This window comes from Hemibagrus wyckioides, linkage group LG18 (genome assembly GCF_019097595.1).
Source record: "Hemibagrus wyckioides isolate EC202008001 linkage group LG18, SWU_Hwy_1.0, whole genome shotgun sequence".
NCBI lineage: Eukaryota > Metazoa > Chordata > Actinopteri > Siluriformes > Bagridae > Hemibagrus > Hemibagrus wyckioides.
In genome coordinates, this window is record NC_080727.1 from 4,461,216 (window position 1) to 4,482,500 (window position 21,285).

At 42.8% G+C, this 21,285-nt stretch overlaps 1 protein-coding gene across 8 annotated transcripts in view; it reads left to right on the forward strand.

The window, feature by feature from the left end:
• Nucleotides 1–21,285, forward strand: part of vav2 (vav 2 guanine nucleotide exchange factor) — a 187,777-nt gene that overhangs the window by 106,160 nt on the left and 60,332 nt on the right. For all 8 annotated transcript variants that reach the window (XM_058415578.1, XM_058415579.1, XM_058415581.1 and 5 more), the window contains exon 3: nucleotides 14,278–14,336. In XM_058415578.1, coding sequence (XP_058271561.1) covers nucleotides 14,278–14,336 — 59 coding nt within the window. The remainder of the gene's footprint in view (nucleotides 1–14,277; nucleotides 14,337–21,285) is intronic.

Genomic DNA, 21,285 nt, shown 5'->3' on the forward strand with positions numbered 1-21,285 from the left:
CACCTTTCTCTCAGAACCAGCATTAACTTCTTCAGCAATTTGAGCAACAGTAGCTCGTCTGTTGGATCGGATCACACGGACCAGCCTTCACTCCGCACGTGCATCAATGAGCCTTGACCGTCCATGACCCTGTCACAGGTTCATCACTGTTCCTTCCTTGGAGCACTTTTGATAGATACTGACCACTGCAGACCGGGAACACCCCACAAGAGCTGCAGTTTTGGAGATGCTCTGATCCAGTGGTCTAGCCATCACAAATTGGCCCTTCATCAAACTCACTCAAATCCTTACGCTTGTCCATTTTTCCTGCTTCTAACACATCAACTTTGAGGACAAAATGTTCACTTGCTGTAATATATCCCACCCACTAACAGGTGCCATGATGAGGAGATCATCAGTGCTATTGATGTCACCTCTCAGTGGTCATAATGTTATGGCTGATCAGTGTATGTTACAACTATACTACATTTAGAACAGTACACTCCTACCACCTTCTGTTAGGGCTACACTTTTTGTACCATATTCTACAAAAAAAAAAGTGTGCCAATCTGAGACTTTTATAACCTTGGCTTCGTACCATACCCTGTATTCCTCCTGACAAAAAAAGACTCATCCCTGAAAGGACTTATTCATTTAAGGCACCTTGAAGAATTCATGAAATCATTGAAAAAGTAAGTGTTTCACATAAACATTTATTAACTGCTATAAAAATAAACAACAGCTTTTGGGAATTATATTTAGCACCTCGAGATTAAAATGCTTTATTCAGGCCACTATCACTTTTATAATCACCTCAAGGACAAGGTAGGACACTTAGGAGGAGGGATAGAGGAGTGGGGGAACCAGATATCAGGAGTACGCCGATCACGATCTAGGCTGATGACTAATTGTCATACGTATAATTGTGATTAATGATGAATTTATTCAGGCGCTGGTTGTTAACGTGATGTACGAGTGAGAGAGGAAACCAAGCACTTACTTGCCTTAGGGAACAGAGAGTTTATTTCTTCTGTACATATATTAAAGCTCTGAGATTGTTCAAATCAGGGCATGACTGGTAATATGAGCAAGGCAGCTTCTCTTGATGCAATTGTTTAATTTTTATTCTCTCTCTCTCTCTTACCGTGTCATATGCATTAACATACTCAGGGAAAATACTGATTGTTTTAAGCGAGCAGAGCTGAGAAAACTGCCTGTAGGATCTGCCAGCACTTTCTCTTCCTGAGGTGTTGTGTGCTCCTGGGTATTTTTTGGCAGAATTTTCATCTCATTATTCTACAAACTTGTGTTATTATATGTGACATTGAAATAAGAAAGATGTCTCTCCCGTGTTAAAATTAGGATGCGATTTTTATTTTATTTTATTTTATTCTAAGACATACGAGAGCTTTTCGTATAACCTTGGGGCAGTTATTAAAGATTTCTAAATTCTCTTCTAACCCATGCCAGGTTGGCACATCTGACTACTCCCACAGATTCCCGGACGATTCTCATCCACAGACCATTCTCTGAGAACTCCTGTCCATCTAACCACTCTTCCTCACACATATCTGGATCATTACCACCTTCAGATACTCTGACCACCCCCCAAATCTAGATATTTTAACCACTCCTGCAGCCCATTACGTCCCATACTCCGTCACAGATGCTTTGCCTCTTTTTTCACATAGATACTCTGACCATTCGTGCCCAAAAGATACTATAACCACTCCCACCCACAGATACTTTGAACACTCCTACATGCCCACCTCTAGATATTTTGACCACTCCTGCAGCCCATTACCAAACTTTAATACTGTGCACATACAGTAGATATTCTGACCATTCATGCGCAAATGATAGTCTGACCACTCCCACCCACAGATACTTTGACCACTCTGATCTGCCCACCTCTAGATACTTTGACCACTCCTGCAACCCATCACCACCCATACTCTATCACAGATACTTTACCTCTTTCTGCACATAGATATTCTGATTATTCCTGCCCAAAAACATACTATAACCACTCCCACCCACAGATACTATGATTACTCCTGTGTGCAAAGATACTTTTCCACACTTGCCCACAGATCCTCTGACCTCTCTTTCCCACAGATACACTGACCACTATTGCTCAAAAGATACTATGACCTCTCCCACCCACAGATACTTTGACTACTGCTAACTGCCCACACTTGACCACACTTGCCTAAAGATCCTCTGACCCCTCTCTCCCACAGATACTCCTGCTTCCTCATACTCTGACCACTTCCACCTACAGCTACTCCGACCACTCAGTCCCACAGATATTCCGATGACTTCTGCTTGCAGCTACTCTGACCACTCCTGTCCGGCCATCTCCAGATACTCAAACCATCCTTGTCCACTGAACACACTCTCCCACTGAATCTCTGACCACTTCCTCCCGCAGATCCCCCGATCTCTCCTGTCGATGAAGATCTCCCCATTCATCCTCACAAGCCGCAGAGAAACTCAAACTATTCTCACACATTCAGACCATTCCTGACCACAGATATTTTGAACTCTTGCACTCTATTTTATTTTGACCAATTCCAACCTCTTGACAACTCCTAACTGCAGACACAAAACAACAAACTTGCTGCTCTTAGATACTCTGACCATTCACATCCACACATAGTTGACCACACCTACCTGCAACAATCTGACCCCACCTTTCCAAGCATACTCATTTTCTTCCACTTACTATGCAGATACTCTATCCTTACTCACATGTTCTCTGACCACTCCTACTCTTTAAACAATATTTTCTGCAGATACTCTGTCCACCCTCACCCACAGATCTTTGACTGAGTTTCCTCTCCCACAGATACAGACAGAGATTCACTCCTGCAAAGCCCCTTGCCCACTCCTGTCAAGTTTGGACCACTTCTGCTTACCCCTCAGAACCTCTTGTCCACTGCCATCTGCTTCCTCACATACACGGACTGCTAATGCAGAAAAATTTGACCATTCCCTCCTACTCATGTGGAAACTCTTGGCCAGATATACTCCATTGAAATACTTGTTGACCATGATCTTCACTGCTTGCACAGACCCATAATTACTCCAGTCAACTCGAGCACTTATTTGTTTGTTAGCACCTACAATCATTACCGCAAGATAAACATGGTTGCTTATTACAGGATAGGCCAGGCCAGGCTAGGCTGGTTAGACCAGTTGTATATGCAGAGTGCAGTAAAAACATGCCTTGCTGAGTATATACACAGTCTTGTGTATTGTGAGTCAAGAGTCCAAACAGCACCGTATGATTTCTTAAGAAGGGTCCAGCTGGACACATAGCTTGGCATGGGCTCATCAATCAGCAAGATCTAGGAGATATGTGCCGATAAGACGGGTCTCAGAAGCTATAGGCTAGAGAGAGTGATGAGTTTAGGAGATTTATGTCCCTGAGCTGAGCTATGATGAACACTCCTTCACTCTGGTCTGGATGTCTCCACACGTGTACAGTATACGTGTGTTCTGTAGATTTTTCACCACCTACTTTGACTCCTGTATATTTACAGGACCCTGTGCATTAATCATGTAGTCCTTACTCTAGCAGTGTTTAGAGGGAATCCATTCTCATTTTCGATTTTTGCAACCGAAAAGTATTACACACATCTCATACCCTGCGTCTGGCTGCTCACCATTCTGTAGGACAGGATTAGAAGGCGCAGTCATTGTGGTTATAGCTGAATATTCACACCGTGTGTTGGAGTGACCGTGTCTTGTGAAACGTATTAATCGTCAGAGCCACCCTCAGCAAGCATCGACACTTCCTCATTCTTTTCATTCGTTTTCGTGTAGCCAGTTAAACCCGCCAACTACCCCCCTACTCTCCACCCCACTCCCCCTTAGTGAAAAGCAATACAATTTTGAATATGAGCTCCAAGAGATGAGATTCAGTTCTGAATATAAGCCATAGTTTTGCATCGATTCTTATTTAAGCAGCATTTCCTTCCTGTCCTCATTGTAGGGTCGTAGATGTGTTGCAGTGTAATATAAGGTCCTCACAAAGACAGTGTGTGTGTGTGTCCTTATATGTCCTCTTTTGGCTTCCAGGCTCTACTGTTGGCTCTCAGCAACAGGAGAGTTAATAAGTTCTGAAGATCTCTGAAGGTCTGATTTCAGACCTGAGCCAACGATTACTGAGAGGTGGCACACTGTTCAGACAGATTCACACACACAGCTTGCTCTCTCTTGACCTCAATTCTTCTGGCCCAGTGCCTTAAATGCCATCTCACACAGTCTGTTCCCTCAGCCATCATCCTGAGCAGCCCAGACGCATCCATACTCGTAAAGCACCGGGGTGAAACTGGCAGCTCATGCATATTGTTTTATGGTGTCAGTGTGTATGTGTGCGTGTGTGTGCACGTTTGTTGACTGACTCTTTAAAGATGCTTCACCTTCAATGCATTTGTATTGTCACGCTCTCTCTCTCTCTGGTTACACCCAAGAGCTGCGAATTCTCAAATTAGACGCTCCTCATGACATTTTTGCTCAGAACACCACCTTATTATTCGGAAGGCACCAACCGGTGGAGAATAATATAACGTGACAGCCGCTTTCTCTCCTCCTCAACGTTAGTACACATCGTTCCTCCGACTGTGTTTGGGCGATCAGAGCGTGTGAAGTCGATGTGTCTGGATGAGTTGACACATACTTGTCAGTATTGAGCTCAGGTTGTGAGAAAAATCTCCCTCTTTTGATCAGGCTTAGCGTTAGGTCTTTATCGCGGAGGAGGAAAGTAGGCCCGTGTGAGAAAAAAAGCAACAGACAGGTTTAATAGACCTGAATGTGATGTTTGTGTCAAGATCACACCGGCCCTCGGCCCTCATTTCACACCCACTAAATGCCCTCCTCATCACCACGGTAACATTTGCCAGGGCTGGGATGGACACTGCACGTCTCTCCCTTTTCACGCTCTTTTTCCTTTTGTTATTAGGGTTAGGATATTTTTTTTATCAGCACATTTGAGGCACATGGGGCGATTAGCATGTCACGTGATTCTCGTCACATGAGCAACACGGAGCAATTATGTAGAGCAAAATGTATCAGATGTTCAGATATCACTATCGCCTGTGTGCCTCTTCCTATATAATTTCTCTCTGTTTTTGTTCCGTTGATTGATTGTGTCATGTGACCCCAATCTTGTCGATCAGCTGGGTGGTTGCCATGGTGACTCAGTGACAGGGCGGGGCAAGAGCTCTTAATGGAGGCCCTTTGTCCTGTTGTCACTTTAATGGTCGCCACCGAGACCTCCTGCAGGGTATCATCTGGACTACGCTTCACACACACACACACACACACACACACACACACACACACACAGAGTATATAACATACTGAAAAAAAAGGCATGAGAAAATCAAATAGAGTGGCAGAATTTATGGCTTTTATCTTCTGTGTGCGCCGTGTAAATCCTCACACACGGCCATTCAGGCTCTGTGCAGCAAAACCCAGGCCCAGCTAACGTAATTATTTTGTAATATCCTCCATTTCATGGAGATTAACGGTAACTGCCCTTAAATGGGACCAATGAGCGTTCCACTATGCGATCTTTCTAGCAGATGAACGACTCTTGTGATTAATATTAATTGCTCGTATGAAGACAAATTGATTCTAATGACGTTTCGATGTAAAAATGGGCGTAATATACAAAATCATCTCCGCATGCCGTAATATGTGAAGAACAGCGATGTTATCACGGTGCTAAAGTCTCGGAATGCTTTGCAGTGAAGAGCTCCTGCATGGCTGGAGTGGCTTTTGCTTTCTCTGTCGTGTCTCTGTTATCACGATAAATTTCCTCCAGGTCATCTGATCTGGTGCAGTTCAGGGAACTGAAATCCGTTCCATCCTGAAACGATGGTCTGGGGTTCGCTTTTTGTGTGAAACTGTGATACAGGATACAGCCTGAGAAATATACATTCAGCAAGCATCTTATCTAGCAACTACCCTAAACGAGTCATGATTTCACTGCCTTAATGAAACTGTGTGTAGTTACCAGAATAATGTTTGCATATTAACCGTCACTTTCAATTCCTTCAATCTTTCAGCAGCAATAAAGGAAGCCAGTGTTGTCTGTTAAGGTCCAAGCTCTGAATGCTTTAGCTCTGACTATCTTGCTGATCTTTTGAAGCAGTATATCCCATCTTGACAATTCACACTTGACAAGTCTGCTGTACAGTCCTGGGGATTAGTTATAGCTTTGTTTTAACTCGTGTTGTAACACTTTTATCCCCTTTAATATAGTTTTTGTGATTTGTATTTGTTCACATGCCTCATTAGGCTTCATTAAATTAGCACTCGCATGTGTTAGACCTTGCCCAGAATTGATCTTTTTGGTGCTAAGGGTGAATGTGTAGAAAGAATGCGAGAGCATCACAGGCTGGATCTTGGTCAGACGGATTTATGTTATTTTATGTTTAAGTTCTTCATCCGAGCAGAAAGAGAAAGAAAGAAGCTCAGTTGATCACCAGTGATTAGCCAATCCAGCCTTGAGTACACCCTATGTCCCAGGGTAGGCCTGCATTCAGTCCTCTCCTCCGCTCTTATCTTCGCCGGCAGAGAGACGCAGACCTCCATTGCTTTCCTGGATTATCCCTCTAATCCCATATGTAGTCTTTTTGGTCAGCCTCACATGCTCGGGTTCGATAAGAACCACACAGCAGAGGAATATGACTCAGAGATCAGGAGAATCTTTTCACTTGGGTCTAGCAGCTGCAGGTCAGTCAACATGCCGTTCGTTAATAGCAGCCTTCCTTCCTACCATTTAGTCTCTCCTCAGAGACGTATAAAAGTAAAGGAACAGCTTGACTGTATCATCGGCATACAATCCAGGGCAAGTTTTTATATTCCTGCAAATGCAGCCAGCGCATCCTCCCACTGGGTCTGCTCGCCATTCCACTGGCTGCCAAAAGCAGAATCATCTTTTATACAAACACACACACACGTTATGTCGTATGCTTGCATAAGCTCAGCCTTTTTCTCTCTCTGTGTGTGTGTGTGTGTAGTTTTTTCTGTTTAGCAGACCTCTACACCACGCAGGATAATCCTGTCAGAGCATCTCTTTATGACAGCAACTGTTTTGCTCGTCATGTCGGGTGTCTCTTTATTCAGCAGATCCAATTTACATAACCTGCTGCAACAAATTAGCAACAACAGACACGGTCTGAAACAACAGCATCTGCTTCTCACAGCAGTATCAGGGTTGCTCGAGCATCATCGTTAGCTCCGTTATCATCCTTTACGGCTTGAAAATAAATGATTATTATTTAGGACTCCATTTGATCGAGTCAGACGTCCAAGCATCCCAGTCGACCGCACAATTCTTATCAGAAAATAAAACCTGTGTCTTGCTGATCTCCTAATGCAGTATAACCCATGATGGACCCTCAGCCAAGGTCTGTTCTCGTCTCTTAACGTGTCCGTTTCACGAAGCCTGCTGCAACAAATTAGCATCAACAAGCACTTAAGCTAGAGTAATGGGAATGTTTGGCAGAACGCACCATTTGTTCGGTCGGTACTAATTTTTATGGCTCGAAAAGAAATAATAATTTACGAGTTAATAAGATCGAATACGATTTACGCAAGTAACCAAGATTGCTGTACGAGACCGGTTCCAAACTCCGGGCACCATAAAAGACGAGATAACGACCGAGCGTTTGGGAAATAACGTTAATCAAAAGCAGGGTGGGATAATTGAATATTTCATATATCACATTATGAGATCTAAACCGTAAAACAAATGGTCAAGGATGAATAATTAGGTGGCTGCACCAAGTCAGCGAAATGACCGTCTTTATTCATTCCAAACCCGGAGACTTTCTTATATATTACTGTATCAAGCCCCGAGAAACATATCAGCATGTTCCTATAACGATTAGAGCTGCTTAAAGGCAGACGCCATCCATCTCTGCGTATATATATTCCTATAAACTCCACAGGCTCTTTCCACTGCTTTGACCACAATCTGTTTGAATTGGCAGTTCCATGAAAGCCACCTCCTGTTGCTCGATTATATTATACACCACCAAAATAACTCAAGTCGACGTCATGCATTCTGTTTTACCCGAGCGATTTTTTTTTGCTCCCCCCCAAGCGCCGCACACGTTTATAGGCCGGGTCGGTAATAGGTGTGTTAAACGTTTCATTGCACAATACAGCGGCTTTAAGCGTGGCACAAACATCTGAGTCAGCATTGGTTCAGGAAGGTGACAAGCGAGCAATGTGCGAATGCCATCGAGAAGCAGCGAACACGCACTTTTCTCCAGTACCGAAGCTGGTTTGCGGAACCCGGGAAGCAGCGAGAGCGAGCCGCGGCGTAATGAAAAGGCGTAATAGCTTTCAGATGGAAGTTTTTGCGCTCACAAGCAAGCACTTTTGCTCGACGCTTTTTCTTTTTTTTCTTTTTTTATAAAAAGCCACACACAGTCAGGATTGTTTGTTCAGCTTCAGCATACAAGTAATTGCTCTTTTTTTTTTTTTTAGATATGAGTTGTTTTTGGAAATATCGAATGCAAAAAGGAGGGATTGTGTCTTAAGTAATTGTGACTTATTAATAGTATCTACTTATAAAATGTGCAGAAAAATTATGGCACTTTTTTTTTATAGCTTATAGCTTTTGCCATACTTACAGTGATGATTTTCCTTATCTAGTCTTCAACTTCTCGCTGTATTGATCGTCACTTAAAGTGGGCAAAAGTTTAAGGACACCTGAGCACCGCGCACACTCATTCTCCTTCCAGATGTATTCCTGCTCTCAAGTCAGTGAAGGCTTTCCTCTAGCCTAAGTATTGGGATTAGTGATCATTCATCCATTAGCATTAGTGAGATCAGACACTGATCTTATAAAAGTGAGCAGGTCTGAGGTGCAGTCGATGTTCCAGGTCGTCCCAAAGGTGGTCAAAGGGGATGAGACAGAGTCTGTGCTGGACATTTGAGTGATACAACCTTCTCAAACCGTCTTTATAAAGCTTGCTTTGCATCACCTTGTAGTGCTGGAACACAACAAGACATTTTAGGGGGAGGAACCAGGTATGGGTGTGACGGTCAGGTGTTTAGAAATGTTTGATTATTATTATCATCCATAGGAGTAAATTATGTATTTTATGTATTTATGGGTTCTCAGTTTTAAGTCACTGGCTATTGAAGAGCCCTTCGATCAGCATACCTCTCTACACTATGGGTCGAAAGGATGTACTCGGATTTTCTCATATCGGCTCGACTCAAGAAATACGATCACAGCGTGATCCGACTGTCATACTTTCACAGATCAGGATCGTTTAGAGTAACCACCATTCTGTCTTTCCTTCTCGCCACACAGACGCAGACGGAAAGCAAGAAGGCTCTTCACTTAAAAGGAACCCATCCACTCACTTCCATCTTTGTTTGACCCGCAGGGCGGTAATAGGACGGGGGAGAAGTGTTGAGGGTGCACTTCCATTTTTAATGCCTTTTCTCCACTCAGAAAATGGCAAGACGAAATTGTGTTACTTCCACACGACCAATCGCTCAGAGACACGACATGTAACCCATGTGTGTCATAAAGGGGCTGAGAAGACATTTTTATTTATTTATCTTTTGACAAGTGGCCATTTATGTGTATTTGGATGGTGTGATGGTTTTATACATAGCCTGATGTTGGAAGGAGTCTCCAGTGTCTGGGCTTTCGAAAATCTACTTAATGTCCATTTAATGCTGAGCTCATAGCGATAAATAAGACATTTTGAAGTGCTTTGTTTCTCAACAGTGTTTCACGTGGCTGTTATATCGTCAAGGGTCACTCAAGGTCAACTCTGTTGTTGTTTTTTTTTGTGTACAGATGAACAGGTTGTGTATGTGTAAAGATTCATCTCACTACATTATCCGGTCTCTCTGGGCAACACCACCTCCTGCTCTTCTCTACTTGATCTAAAATCGTTTAGCGTCACTGACCCTCCGCTGAACCATCACCGACCCTTTGCTGACCCTTCACATGCCTCTGCATCTCACTGAGCAAAATCTGCTGCTTCCCTGGTGCTGTTCCTCTATTGATCACAGAGGAACCCTGCACTTGACGAACAAGTGCTGGGAGTTCTGGGAGCACTACTTCGTCCGAGTCAAGGTCATTATTTTTGTGTGTGTGTGTGATTAGTTAAAGGCAGATCGCAGACTCTGTACTGGTTAGACCTCGTGGCATCTCATCAGGTGGATTATTAATGAAGTCGGGGACTGTGTGACTCTTCACACAACCATCTGTTCTCATGTTTTTCTCACGTTTCTCCCAGCACCGAATCCTCTTATTAACTCAACCCGGGCTCCGTCTCATTTACTCACTTGGCGCTCGGGGAAGTCTCACTGCTCGCACACACCTTGGCTCAACCGCGGGTCCGAGGTTGGGATTCGGGGTCATTTGTAGATTTTTTTTGCGGTCACTGGAGTATGAAGCTCTGAGAGGGGGCATTACACATCTTTACATGTCTGTGACGTGATTGGGAACGATCTCAGTATTGTCTCATCATTAATTTCATCCTGTCTTCCTCTCTGTCTATCTGTCTGTCTTTCTGTCTGTGTGACAGAATATTCTGTGTATTTAATGAAATGTTGTGTTCTTTTGCTACTGTAGTGCAGATTTCTCATATCAGTGAAATTCTGTCTGTCTGTCTGTCTGTGTGATTTATTCTGTGTATTTAATGTAATGTGTTCTTTTGCTACTCTAGTGCAGATTCCTGTCTGTCTGTCTGTCTGTCTGTTTATCTGTCTGTCTGTCTGTGTGATTTATTCTGTGTATTTAATGTAATGTGTTCTTTTGCTACTCTAGTGCAGATTCCTCTCTGTCTGTCTTTCGGTCTGTCTGTTTATCTGTCTGTCTGTCTGTGTGATTTATTCTGTGTATTTAATGTAATGTGTTCTTTTGCTACTCTAGTGCAGATTCCTGTCTGTTTGTCTTTCGGTCTGTCTGTTTATCTGTCTGTCTTTCTGTCTATCACTTACTCATCTTTTCATTTCAGATCGTTATTTTTATCCTTTCTAGTTTCATCTTGTGGCATCTCCAATCTTCTCTCAGGTTTCCTCAGGTTTCATTTTCTGTTCCTCTGTCATCTTCTCTTCTCTTCTCTTCTCTTCTCTTCTCTTCTCTTCTCTTCTCTTCTCTTCTCTTAGCTTTGTTTTCTGTTCAATCTAAAGCAAGATTAGATTGATACACAATCTCTCTCTGTCTCTGTCTCTCAGTCTCTCATTCACACACAGACACACACACACACACACACTAGCTCCTTTTTTCTGCTCCTCGGGCCCTCCATCTCCTGCTGTTGTCTGATGCAGGTGATCACCTGTGTCCCTGTGGAGTGTAATATTTTCTCCTCCTTTCCTCCAAATCGGTTATTGTGTTTGATCTGCTTTGTGTGTGAGAGGTGACGGAGGCCATGCGTTTCCTTCCGACTGCGACTGGCTGCTCCTCAGAGAGCGCCACCGAGATGAAAGAAAATCAATAATGACGAAACGGAAAGAGGTTCCGACCTGACCTGAGCGATGACAGTAGAACGAGGAAAAAAGAGGAAAAAACTGAGGGATGAGAGCCACGTAGCAGGAGAAGAGATTCACTGAATGCAGGGCGAGAGAGAGAGAGAGAGAGAGAGAGAGAGAGTGATGAAAAGCTGCATCGGTGGTCTATAAGTCAGCCGGGCAGCGCTGGTGTCTCCACACTGAAGCTCCATTAATATTTATACCCATTAGCTGGTGGTGCATGAAGGGGCGAGACAGAAGGCTGACAAATGCAAGCATTCAGAGTAACGCAGCGCTATTGATCCTAAAGGCTTCATTCATCCTCAGCTGAGCTGCATGAGGAAAGCTACAGGCTGAGAGAGAGAGAGAGAGAGAGAGAGAGAGAGATGGGTTCAGGAGGAGCAGGTGTGAATAAGATGCAAAGTGAAGTTTTATTTGTATTGCTTTCTGGAAGAAAAGGACATTAAATGACTCTGGTGTCACTTTTGGAAAAATTGCTACTGTATGGTTTTGTGAGAGTACCGTGAGTGCTTCTACAGCATCAACCAATTCCATTCTTACTTAGATGAATTAGTATTGGATATCCTTTTTTTTCTTTTTGTTCTCTATTAACTTTTGTTGACTGACTGTTGTGGCATTTATTGTGACAAGCATTTTGGTTAAATGACATACTGACTGACTGACTGACTGACTGACAGACTGGATGACTGAATGACTGGATGACAAACTGACTGACGGGATGACTGGATGACAGACTGACCGACTAGATGACTGAATGACTAGATGACAGACTGACTAACAGGATCACAGAATGACTGACAGGATGACTGGATGACAGACTGAATGACCGACTGAACAACAGACTGACTGACTGGATGACAGGATGACTGAATGACTAGATGACTGAATGACAAGATGACTGGATGACAGACTGACTGTATAAATAAATGACTGGATAAGAGACTGATTAAATGACTGAATGACTAGAAGATTGAATGACTGGATGGCTGAATGACTGGATGATTGAATGACTGGAAGACTGACTGGATGACTGACTGACTATCTGGATGACTGAATGACTTGATGATTGAATGACTGGATGGCTGAATGACTGGATGATTGAATGATTGACTAGATAACTGAATGACTAGATGATTAAATGACTGGAAGACTGACTGGATGACTGACTGACTATCTGGATGACAGACTGACTGGATGATTAATGACAGACTGATTGACTGGATGACTGAATGATTGGATGACTGACTAGATGACTGAATGACTAGATGATTAAATGACTGGATGACTGACTGGATGACTGACTGACTTGATGACAGAGTGACTGGATGATTGAATGATTGGATGACTGACTAGATGACTGAATGACTGGATGATTAAATGACTGGATGACAGACTGACTGACTGGATGACTGACTGACTGACTGGATGATTAAACGACATACTCACTGACTGGATGACTAAATGATTGGATGACATACTGACTTGATGACTGGATGATGTACTGGCTGCATGGATGAATTACTGGATAACTGAATAACTGGATGACTGATTGACTAAATAAGTAACTAACTGAATAACTGGATGACTGAACGATTGAATGAATAACTTACTGACTGACTGATTGATGATTTGACTAACTGGATGACCGAATGATTGACTGAATAAGTAGATAACTGATGGACAGGTGACTCGCAATTAGCTTGTTGCATTTCTATTTTTCAAGCTTATTAACCGTGATCCATTTATACATACTGTGCACAATGTCCTTTTTTATTCCATATTGCCTCATCTGCCTTAAAACTCCAGGTCTCATTGACTATATGAAAGTTTTGAAGAAGCGATATGACCGGGTGTAAACGGCGTGTGAAATGAAGACGTGTTCTCAGAGAGACGCTTTCGAGATGTGATGGCTCTCATTAGAGCTTGTTCTCATTTATGGAGTCACCTTCATGGCAGCAGGAGCACTGATTCAATGTGTATAGCCAAGTAGAGAGGGTGCACACCTGCTTAGAGAGCAACACACACACACTCTTATGAATGGCAACGGGTTTAACACTCCTATAAACATGTAATGAGGCAAGACAAAAGCCTTTCCAACGTTACATGTTTATAATTGCGCGTGTGTGTGTGTGTGTGTGTGTGTGTGAGTGTGTGCGGATCTACAAAACACTCCCAGAGCTCATGATCGCACCATCTGGAGGCCCGTATTGTCTCCACCGATGAGACCACTCGCATGTGGCTCACGCCTGGCGTTAACTGGGTTTGAGTGCTCTGTGCATTTAACTCTGTTAGCTGCTACTAATGCACAGGAAGGAAGAGAGAGAGAAAAACATAAGATGCTGTAAATCCCTGAGAAACATAAGGAGATCTATACGCCTTCTTCATATTACATCTGCCAAGCTTTACTCTGATTCATTCCATCACAGCGCTGCCGAATATTCGCTTCTGATTGGTCAATAATAATAACTTCCTTAGTTTTATTTACATGACTTCTTGGAAGGAGTCTCCACTCTCAGTCAGCACTTAAAGCTGTAACCGTAAATCTGGATAGTTTTCTGACGTGTGGTTTTAATAAATATAAGTAATATTGCCACCATGTTGGTCCATATTGACAATTTGCTGTGATGTAATAGGATTAAAGGAGGAGTGCTTCCTGTCAGGCCGTATCACGCCACACCTCCCTGTCTCTTAATTCCCCCCCCACAGCATGCCGTGTCTCTGACTTGTGTCTCACATCATTGCTAACCCAAACGTCTTGTGTTTTCCCAGGTGATCTCTGCGCTGTCCAGGATCTCTCTACACAGCATCGCTCAGATCAAAGGCATCAGGTAAATCTCCATCTCCATCTCCATCTCCACATCTTACCAGAACTTCACTTTCTTCTCGCAGCCTTGTGGCGCTCGTTCCCAGCTCCAGGCTCAGGTGCCTTTTCTAATGAAAGCTTTAAGATGGTGTCTGGCTCCAGGAACAGCATGTGGGCTCAAGCTGTGGGTCGACTTTGGCTGTGCAGCGTGGCTATGAGGCCCTCGGGGACACAGCAGGCTCTGTTTGTGTCTTTACGTGCCCAGGCTCCACAAATAAAGCCTTTTATCCGGCAGGGTAATGAGCTGATGGAGCGGCCCATTAGACCCAGGGGGAAGAGAGCAGTGAAGATGGGGGATACCATTAGCTAACGCTTCATAACATACACACACACACAGAGACGGGCGTCTAAATCACTAACTTGTCTGAACAGGCTGAGATTTAAACCACTTCCTGTTTAGTCGGCGGTAACTTTGATGTAATGACTAGATGTGCCACATGTGTATATTAAACTGTTATTCAGAACCTTATAACTGGAGCCTTTAAGCTGAGATGTGAGGTAAATGTTCTCTAACTACAGTACAAGGCCTGTGAACGTAGCAGGAAAGCTGTGACTTGGCAGAGAAAGGAGTCTGTGACTAATGCAAGTCAAATTTACCCTCTGCAACATTCCCCATGCTGCGTGTGTTTCAAGAGCACTCGGAGCGCAGCCTGATTCCGAGAGCGCTCGTCGTGCGAGAGGTTGGAGAAAGGAACCTTTGTGTCCTGTCGCATCGGGGCGAGACTCTCAGAGCTCAGAGCTGTAGCGCTCGTGGACTGGCGTGACCCTCAGGGTTTATTTGCGGCACTGAAACGTGCTGTGTTCTTCTGACATTTTACTGAACGAGCCTCTTTCTCTGCATGCGCTATCCTTCTGAAGTGTCTCCCTGTACTTCTGGAGCAAGTCTAGAATGTTCTTGTGGTAGGTTAGTCAGGAATTAGACCAGACTTACTGCAGATTTTGTGCTGTTGTCAGAATTGGGTCCTTCATAAACCAGAGACGCCTTGGTGTCTGGGAAAAATGATGGTAATAACAGTAATTATGAGACAGTTAGCGTCAGAGATTATATCGCAAATGAATCTGATTCAAGGTGTGGCTTAATCGTTCATCAGAGAGCAAGCGATCAGCCGTAAAGTCAGACATTATGTACGGTCTCTGACAAAAAAACAGGGACTTTCCTTGTTTTCCTGCAGAGATTACACATGCATTGGTCCAGCGATTAGGGTCCAGGCATTAAGGGTGCATAGGATCTTCTTGTTTTTGCCTTGTTTATTATTTTTTTTAAGCTCAGCACTCACAAAATTTCATAAATAGGTATCAGGTTCTGGCCGAAGCTCGGATCTGCTTTTGACAATCTTTGTCATTTTTCAAGCATCTGGTTTAACCCACATGCACCAAATTGGGTATTCACATAGGTCTTTCACAATCACCTCCATTAACTCCTCCAAACAGGTGCTTTAATCATTAACCAGTGAATCATTGGGGATTTTGGATCTGGGCGTGGCCTGGAGTTTAACGGCATATAAGTGTCCAGGTTTACCTACATGCACCAAGAAAAGCAGATTTCATTTTCATTATCTTCAAATTTCACCTTCACATTTTCAGATTTTACCTTTACCTTCAAATATCACCTTCAGATTTCACCTTCACATCTTCAGATTTCACCTTCACATCTTCAGATTTCACCTTCACATCTTCAGATTTCACCTTCACATCTTCAGATTCCCCTTTAGATCTTCAAATTTCACCTTCACATCTACAAATTTCACATTCACCTTTATATTTCACTTTCATATCTTCAAATTTCACCTTCACATCTTCATACTTCACCTTCACATTTAAATAATTCACCTTCACATCTCCAAATATCTGCTATACATTGAGATTTTACTATTACATCTTCAAATTTCACCTTCACCTCTTCAAATATCACCTTCACACTGAGATTTGACCTTCACATCTTCAAATATCACCTTCACATCACATGTTGTGTCTTTTGCCAGCTATCAAACATTCCACCTAAGACATCAGATTCTAACCAAATTCAATCATCTTGAACACAATCCAATCCACACAATACCAAATTGTAAAGGATCTCCTAAACGGTGTTGCCATGGCGAGGAGATGAGTTAACATGGAAAGCAACACAAACAGGAAGTGTGTGGCATAGCTCTAGGGTACGTCATGCAGTGCAGCTCAGAGTTCAGTGATGCAGTGTAAAGACATGCCAGTGCTGCTTCTCGGTTGGTGCTTGGCCCCGTCAGTCGCTGCTTGCAGGTATATTATATTTTTATGTAAGCAGTGGGCACTGAATAAATTAGTATTAGCATCATTTCCATCCCTTTACTGCAGCATTAGAGTTGTAAACCTTTGCTCTGAAGCACCGCTAGCCTATAAACAGAGTGCAAACTTTCTCTCTTTATTTCTTTTGGATGTTTGATGAAATAAATGGGTCCCATTTCATATGTCATGTATCTAACAACAGTGTAGTTAGCCATGAGGGATACAGGCAGCTGTAATATTATTACTTTATGCTATGTTCACTTCAGAAGGTCAGAAGTCTGGGTAGTAAACTGGGTAGTCTCACAGCTGGTTAGTGACGTGAAGTGGGCGGGGCAAGGAGAATATGGAAATGAGATGCAAACAAGAACGAAACATTTTCCCCCTCACTATAAAACATTATCCATTTTCTCTAGGTCGACGTGTTTGTTTAGGCAGTGACCCACACCGTGCGGTCACCTGCATCAAAGATTGGATTCATCCAAAACACGATGTTTGCGCTATTCTATTTCTGTACATCAAAGCATCATGGGAAATCGTAAAGCGCAAAATGTTGTTTTAGGCTCAGCGTGTTACTAGTAGTCAGTGATGCGTTTTATACACAAACAGTTCTGTCTGGAACGTTTATTTTTAGAAGGAAGACGTGTGATCCGTCTCCAAACGGCGTATGTAGTGGCTAGCTAGTGCGGCCGTGGTGATGGAAAATGCCCACTAGCTAGCATGGTGCTGTGATTTTCTTTGCATGAACTAGCTGAGGTAAAGGGATGGAGAAATGCGTTTGATTTTCTTGCTGAACCCCTGCACTAGTGCAAGAAAAATGTCCAGCTTAGTGGTGCTCAGAAGGTTGTGAGTTCCAAATCCAAGGTCCACCAAGCTGAAACTGCTGGCCCCCTGAGCAAGGCCCTTAACCCTCAACTGCTCAGTTGGATAAAAATTTTGATAAAAACATAAGTTGCATCTGCCAGATGACTTCGAGTGATGCTCTCCGGTGTCACCCAAATGAGGACTGGTTCCCTTTTGAGTCTGGTTCCTCTCAAGGTTTCTTCCTCATACCATCTAATGGAGTTTTTCCTCGCCACACTCGCCTCAGGCCTGCTCACTAGGGATGATTTTGTCTAACATCTAGGACTTTTTGCACTTATGTTCTGTAAAGCTGCTTTGAGACGATGTTCATTGTTAAAAGCGCTATACAAATAAAATTGAATTGAATTGAATACATCCGGCACACAGCATCATGATCCCTAGTGTCCACCCTGGAGACCTTTGACCCTAGCACCGGTGTCTGTAATCATTTGGTTAGGGCTGCATCATTACCCAGCAGCTGGTTTATTGATTAGACTGAACTGAAGCCTGTTGACGAGCCGAGCGACGAGTTCCGCTCTGCTCTCATCCCATCTGTCCTCTCATCCTGTCAGGTTTCCTGTTCTATATCTCACATCACCGTCTCCAGTGCTAGTTTATTAGGCCGGAGCACTCGTAGGTGCTCCACGGCATATTTCTTAACACGTTGTCTGCTCTGAAAAACCGTGTCAGCTCTTCCAGGACACGCCCAGCTGAGTCAAAGCAGCTGCTGTTAGGAGAATCGTGTCCTAATTATAGAGACGCCTACGCTGCCGCTCGTCACCTAGCTGTGGTTTATCTGCGCGACAGGAGCTAGGAGAGAGACGCGGCGAATGAGCTGCTGTGTGTTTCCACAGATCACGTCTCTGGCGCTGGATCTTTGCTGTTTTTGTACCTTTAACAATCGTATTGAAGATGATGTTAAAGAAAACAGGATGGATTTTCCTTAGAAAGGAGTTGAAATTTTAGCCTTAAGTTTAAAATGTTAAATGACACGAGGACAATTTTTTTTAACCTGATTTTTTCATACATAATTTACTTAGTTTAAGGATCAGAATATTTCTTCTTCTTCTTGATCGTCAGGAAATTCGGATTGTTAACAGACTTGTAGATTATTTCTAATATTTCATAGAGGTGAAAGGTTTTCCTAATAAATTCTGGATGACTCAGAATCATGTTTAAAACATGACTTTAATGCAAGAACCACAATAATTCATTAGTATGGTGTAGGGCCTCCTTTTGCGGCCAATACAGCATCAATTCGTCTTGGGAATGACAGATACAAGTCCTGCACAGTGGCCAGAGGGATTCTGAGAGATTCTTCTTGCAGAATAGTGGCCAGGTCACTACGTGATGCTGGTGGAGGAAAACGTTTCCTGACTCGCTCCTCCAAAACACCCCAAAGTGGCTCAATAATATTTAGATCTGGTGACTGTGCAGGCCATGGGAGATGTTCAACTTCACTTTCATGTTCATCAAACCACTCTGTCACCAGTCTTGCTGTGTGTATTGGTGCATTATCATCCTGATACACGGCACCGCCTTCAGGATACAATGTTTGAACCATTGGGTGCACATGGTCCTCCAGAATGGTTCGGTAGTCCTTGGCAGTGACGCGCCCATCTAGCACAAGTATTGGGCCTAGGGAACGCCATGATATTGCAGCCCAGACCATTACTGATCCACCCCCATGCTTCACTCTGGGCATGCAACAGTCTGGGTGGTACGCTTCTTTGGGGCTTCTCCACACCGTAACTCTCCCGGATGTGGGAAAGACAGTGAAGGTGGACTCATCAGAGAACAATACATGTTTCACATTGTCCACAGCCCAAGATTTTCACTGCTGGCACCATTGAAACCAACGTTTGGCATTGGCACGATTGACCAAAGGTTTGGCTATTGCAGCCCGGCCATGTACATTGACCCTGTGGAGCTCCCGACGGACAGTTTTGGTGGAAACAGGAGAGTTGAGGTGCAAATTTAATTCTGCAGTGAGTTGGGCAGCTGTGGTTTTATGTTTTTTGGAAATAATCTGGGTTAGCACCCGGACATCTCTTTCAGACAGCTTCCTCTTGCATCCACAGTTACTCCTGTTGGATGTGGTTCGTCCTTCTTGGTGGTATGCTGACATTACCCTGGATACCGTGGCTCTTGATACATCACAAAGACTTGCTGTCTTAGTCACAGATGCGCCAGCGAGACCTGCACCAACAATTTGTCCTCTTTTGAACTCTGATATGTCGCCCATAATGTTGTGTGCATTGCAATATCTTAAGCAAAACTGTGCTATTACTCTGCTAATTAAACCTTCACACTCTGCTCTTACTGGTGGAATGTGCAATCAATGAAGACTGGCCACCAGGCTGGTCAAATTTAGCCATGAAACCTCCAACACTAAATTGGCCAGTGTTTCAGTTTCATTGTCCAACCCCTGTGTGTGTGTGTGTGTGTGTGTATATATATATATATATATATATATATATATATATATACACATATATATATATATATATATATATTTATTTATAATAATTATATATTATAATATATATATATATATATATATATATATATATATATATATATATATATATAGCTAAAAAAATATATAGGTATTTTTTAATACCTATTTTCACAGATTAGACAGCGTATATTTATTTGCAGATATTTTATATCGTATACAGATGTTTACTTTTACAGATATTTTATACAGATGTGTGTTCAAAGCTTTTTGCATTAACAGATTTATTCCATTTATTGACATACAACAATTGTTTTTTATTTTATTTATTTATTTATTTTATTTTATTCATTTTATTTTATTTTATTTTATTTTATTTTATTTTATTTTATTTTATTTTATTTTTATTTTGTATTTGCACTGATCTTTTTTTAACTACTCTGCATGCCTTAAATTGCCCCTTGGGGATAAAATATTTTTTTTTTAATTGAATTGAATAAAAGTTCAGGGTAAAGCATCGAGCTGCTTCCTTATAAAACAACGTGTCCTTCATGCTGATGCCTCCAGGACTCGATGTGTAAGGATTTTTAAAAAAAAATTGCCCTTCTTTTGGCCTGGAAGTTAACAAACGTTCTTGTTCGTCTTTATGTTCTCATCTGAGCTGAAGTCATGAACAGGCTTTTATTTTATCACAAAAAGACATCTGGAGACCACATCTGGATAATGCATCATGCGATCTCTCTCCGGTTTATGTTATAGAAGGGTGTGTGTGCGCGTGTGTGTGTGTGAGAGAAGGAGGAAGAGATAAAGCATGTCCAAGATCTTGTTCTTACTCTGAAATTATTCTAAAAAATATCAGCACACACAACTGTGAGACTTTTCCCACCTTTTTCTCCTCCTCCATGTTCTTCCTCTTGTCCGTTGTTTTCACACTGCCGTGCCCGTATCCTCACACGTCCATGCCGAGATCGACATGTCCGTGTAAAAACACTTCACGTGAATGAGCCCCAGGCGGAGACGAGCTCTTAAAAATGCAGAGGAGGCGTGTGTCCTGTCTCATCAGGAAGTTCACAGATGTGGTACATAAATAAAGTGGTGAAGTTCGCTTTGTGGAATTTGTTTAACATTTTTGGAAGGAGTCTCGAGTGTCAGTTTGCAAAAGTAAATGATGTCAGAACAGTTAACGGCTTATTTTCTGTAACATGGTGAGCTCTGTGTGTGTGTTATAGTGACAGATTGTGTGTGGGTGTGCGTATTTATGTATGTATGTACTGTGTGTGTGTTTGCGGGTATGCATGTGGGAGTGAGAGATTGGGTGTGTGAGTGTGTTTGTGTGTTTGTGTGTGTGTGTGTT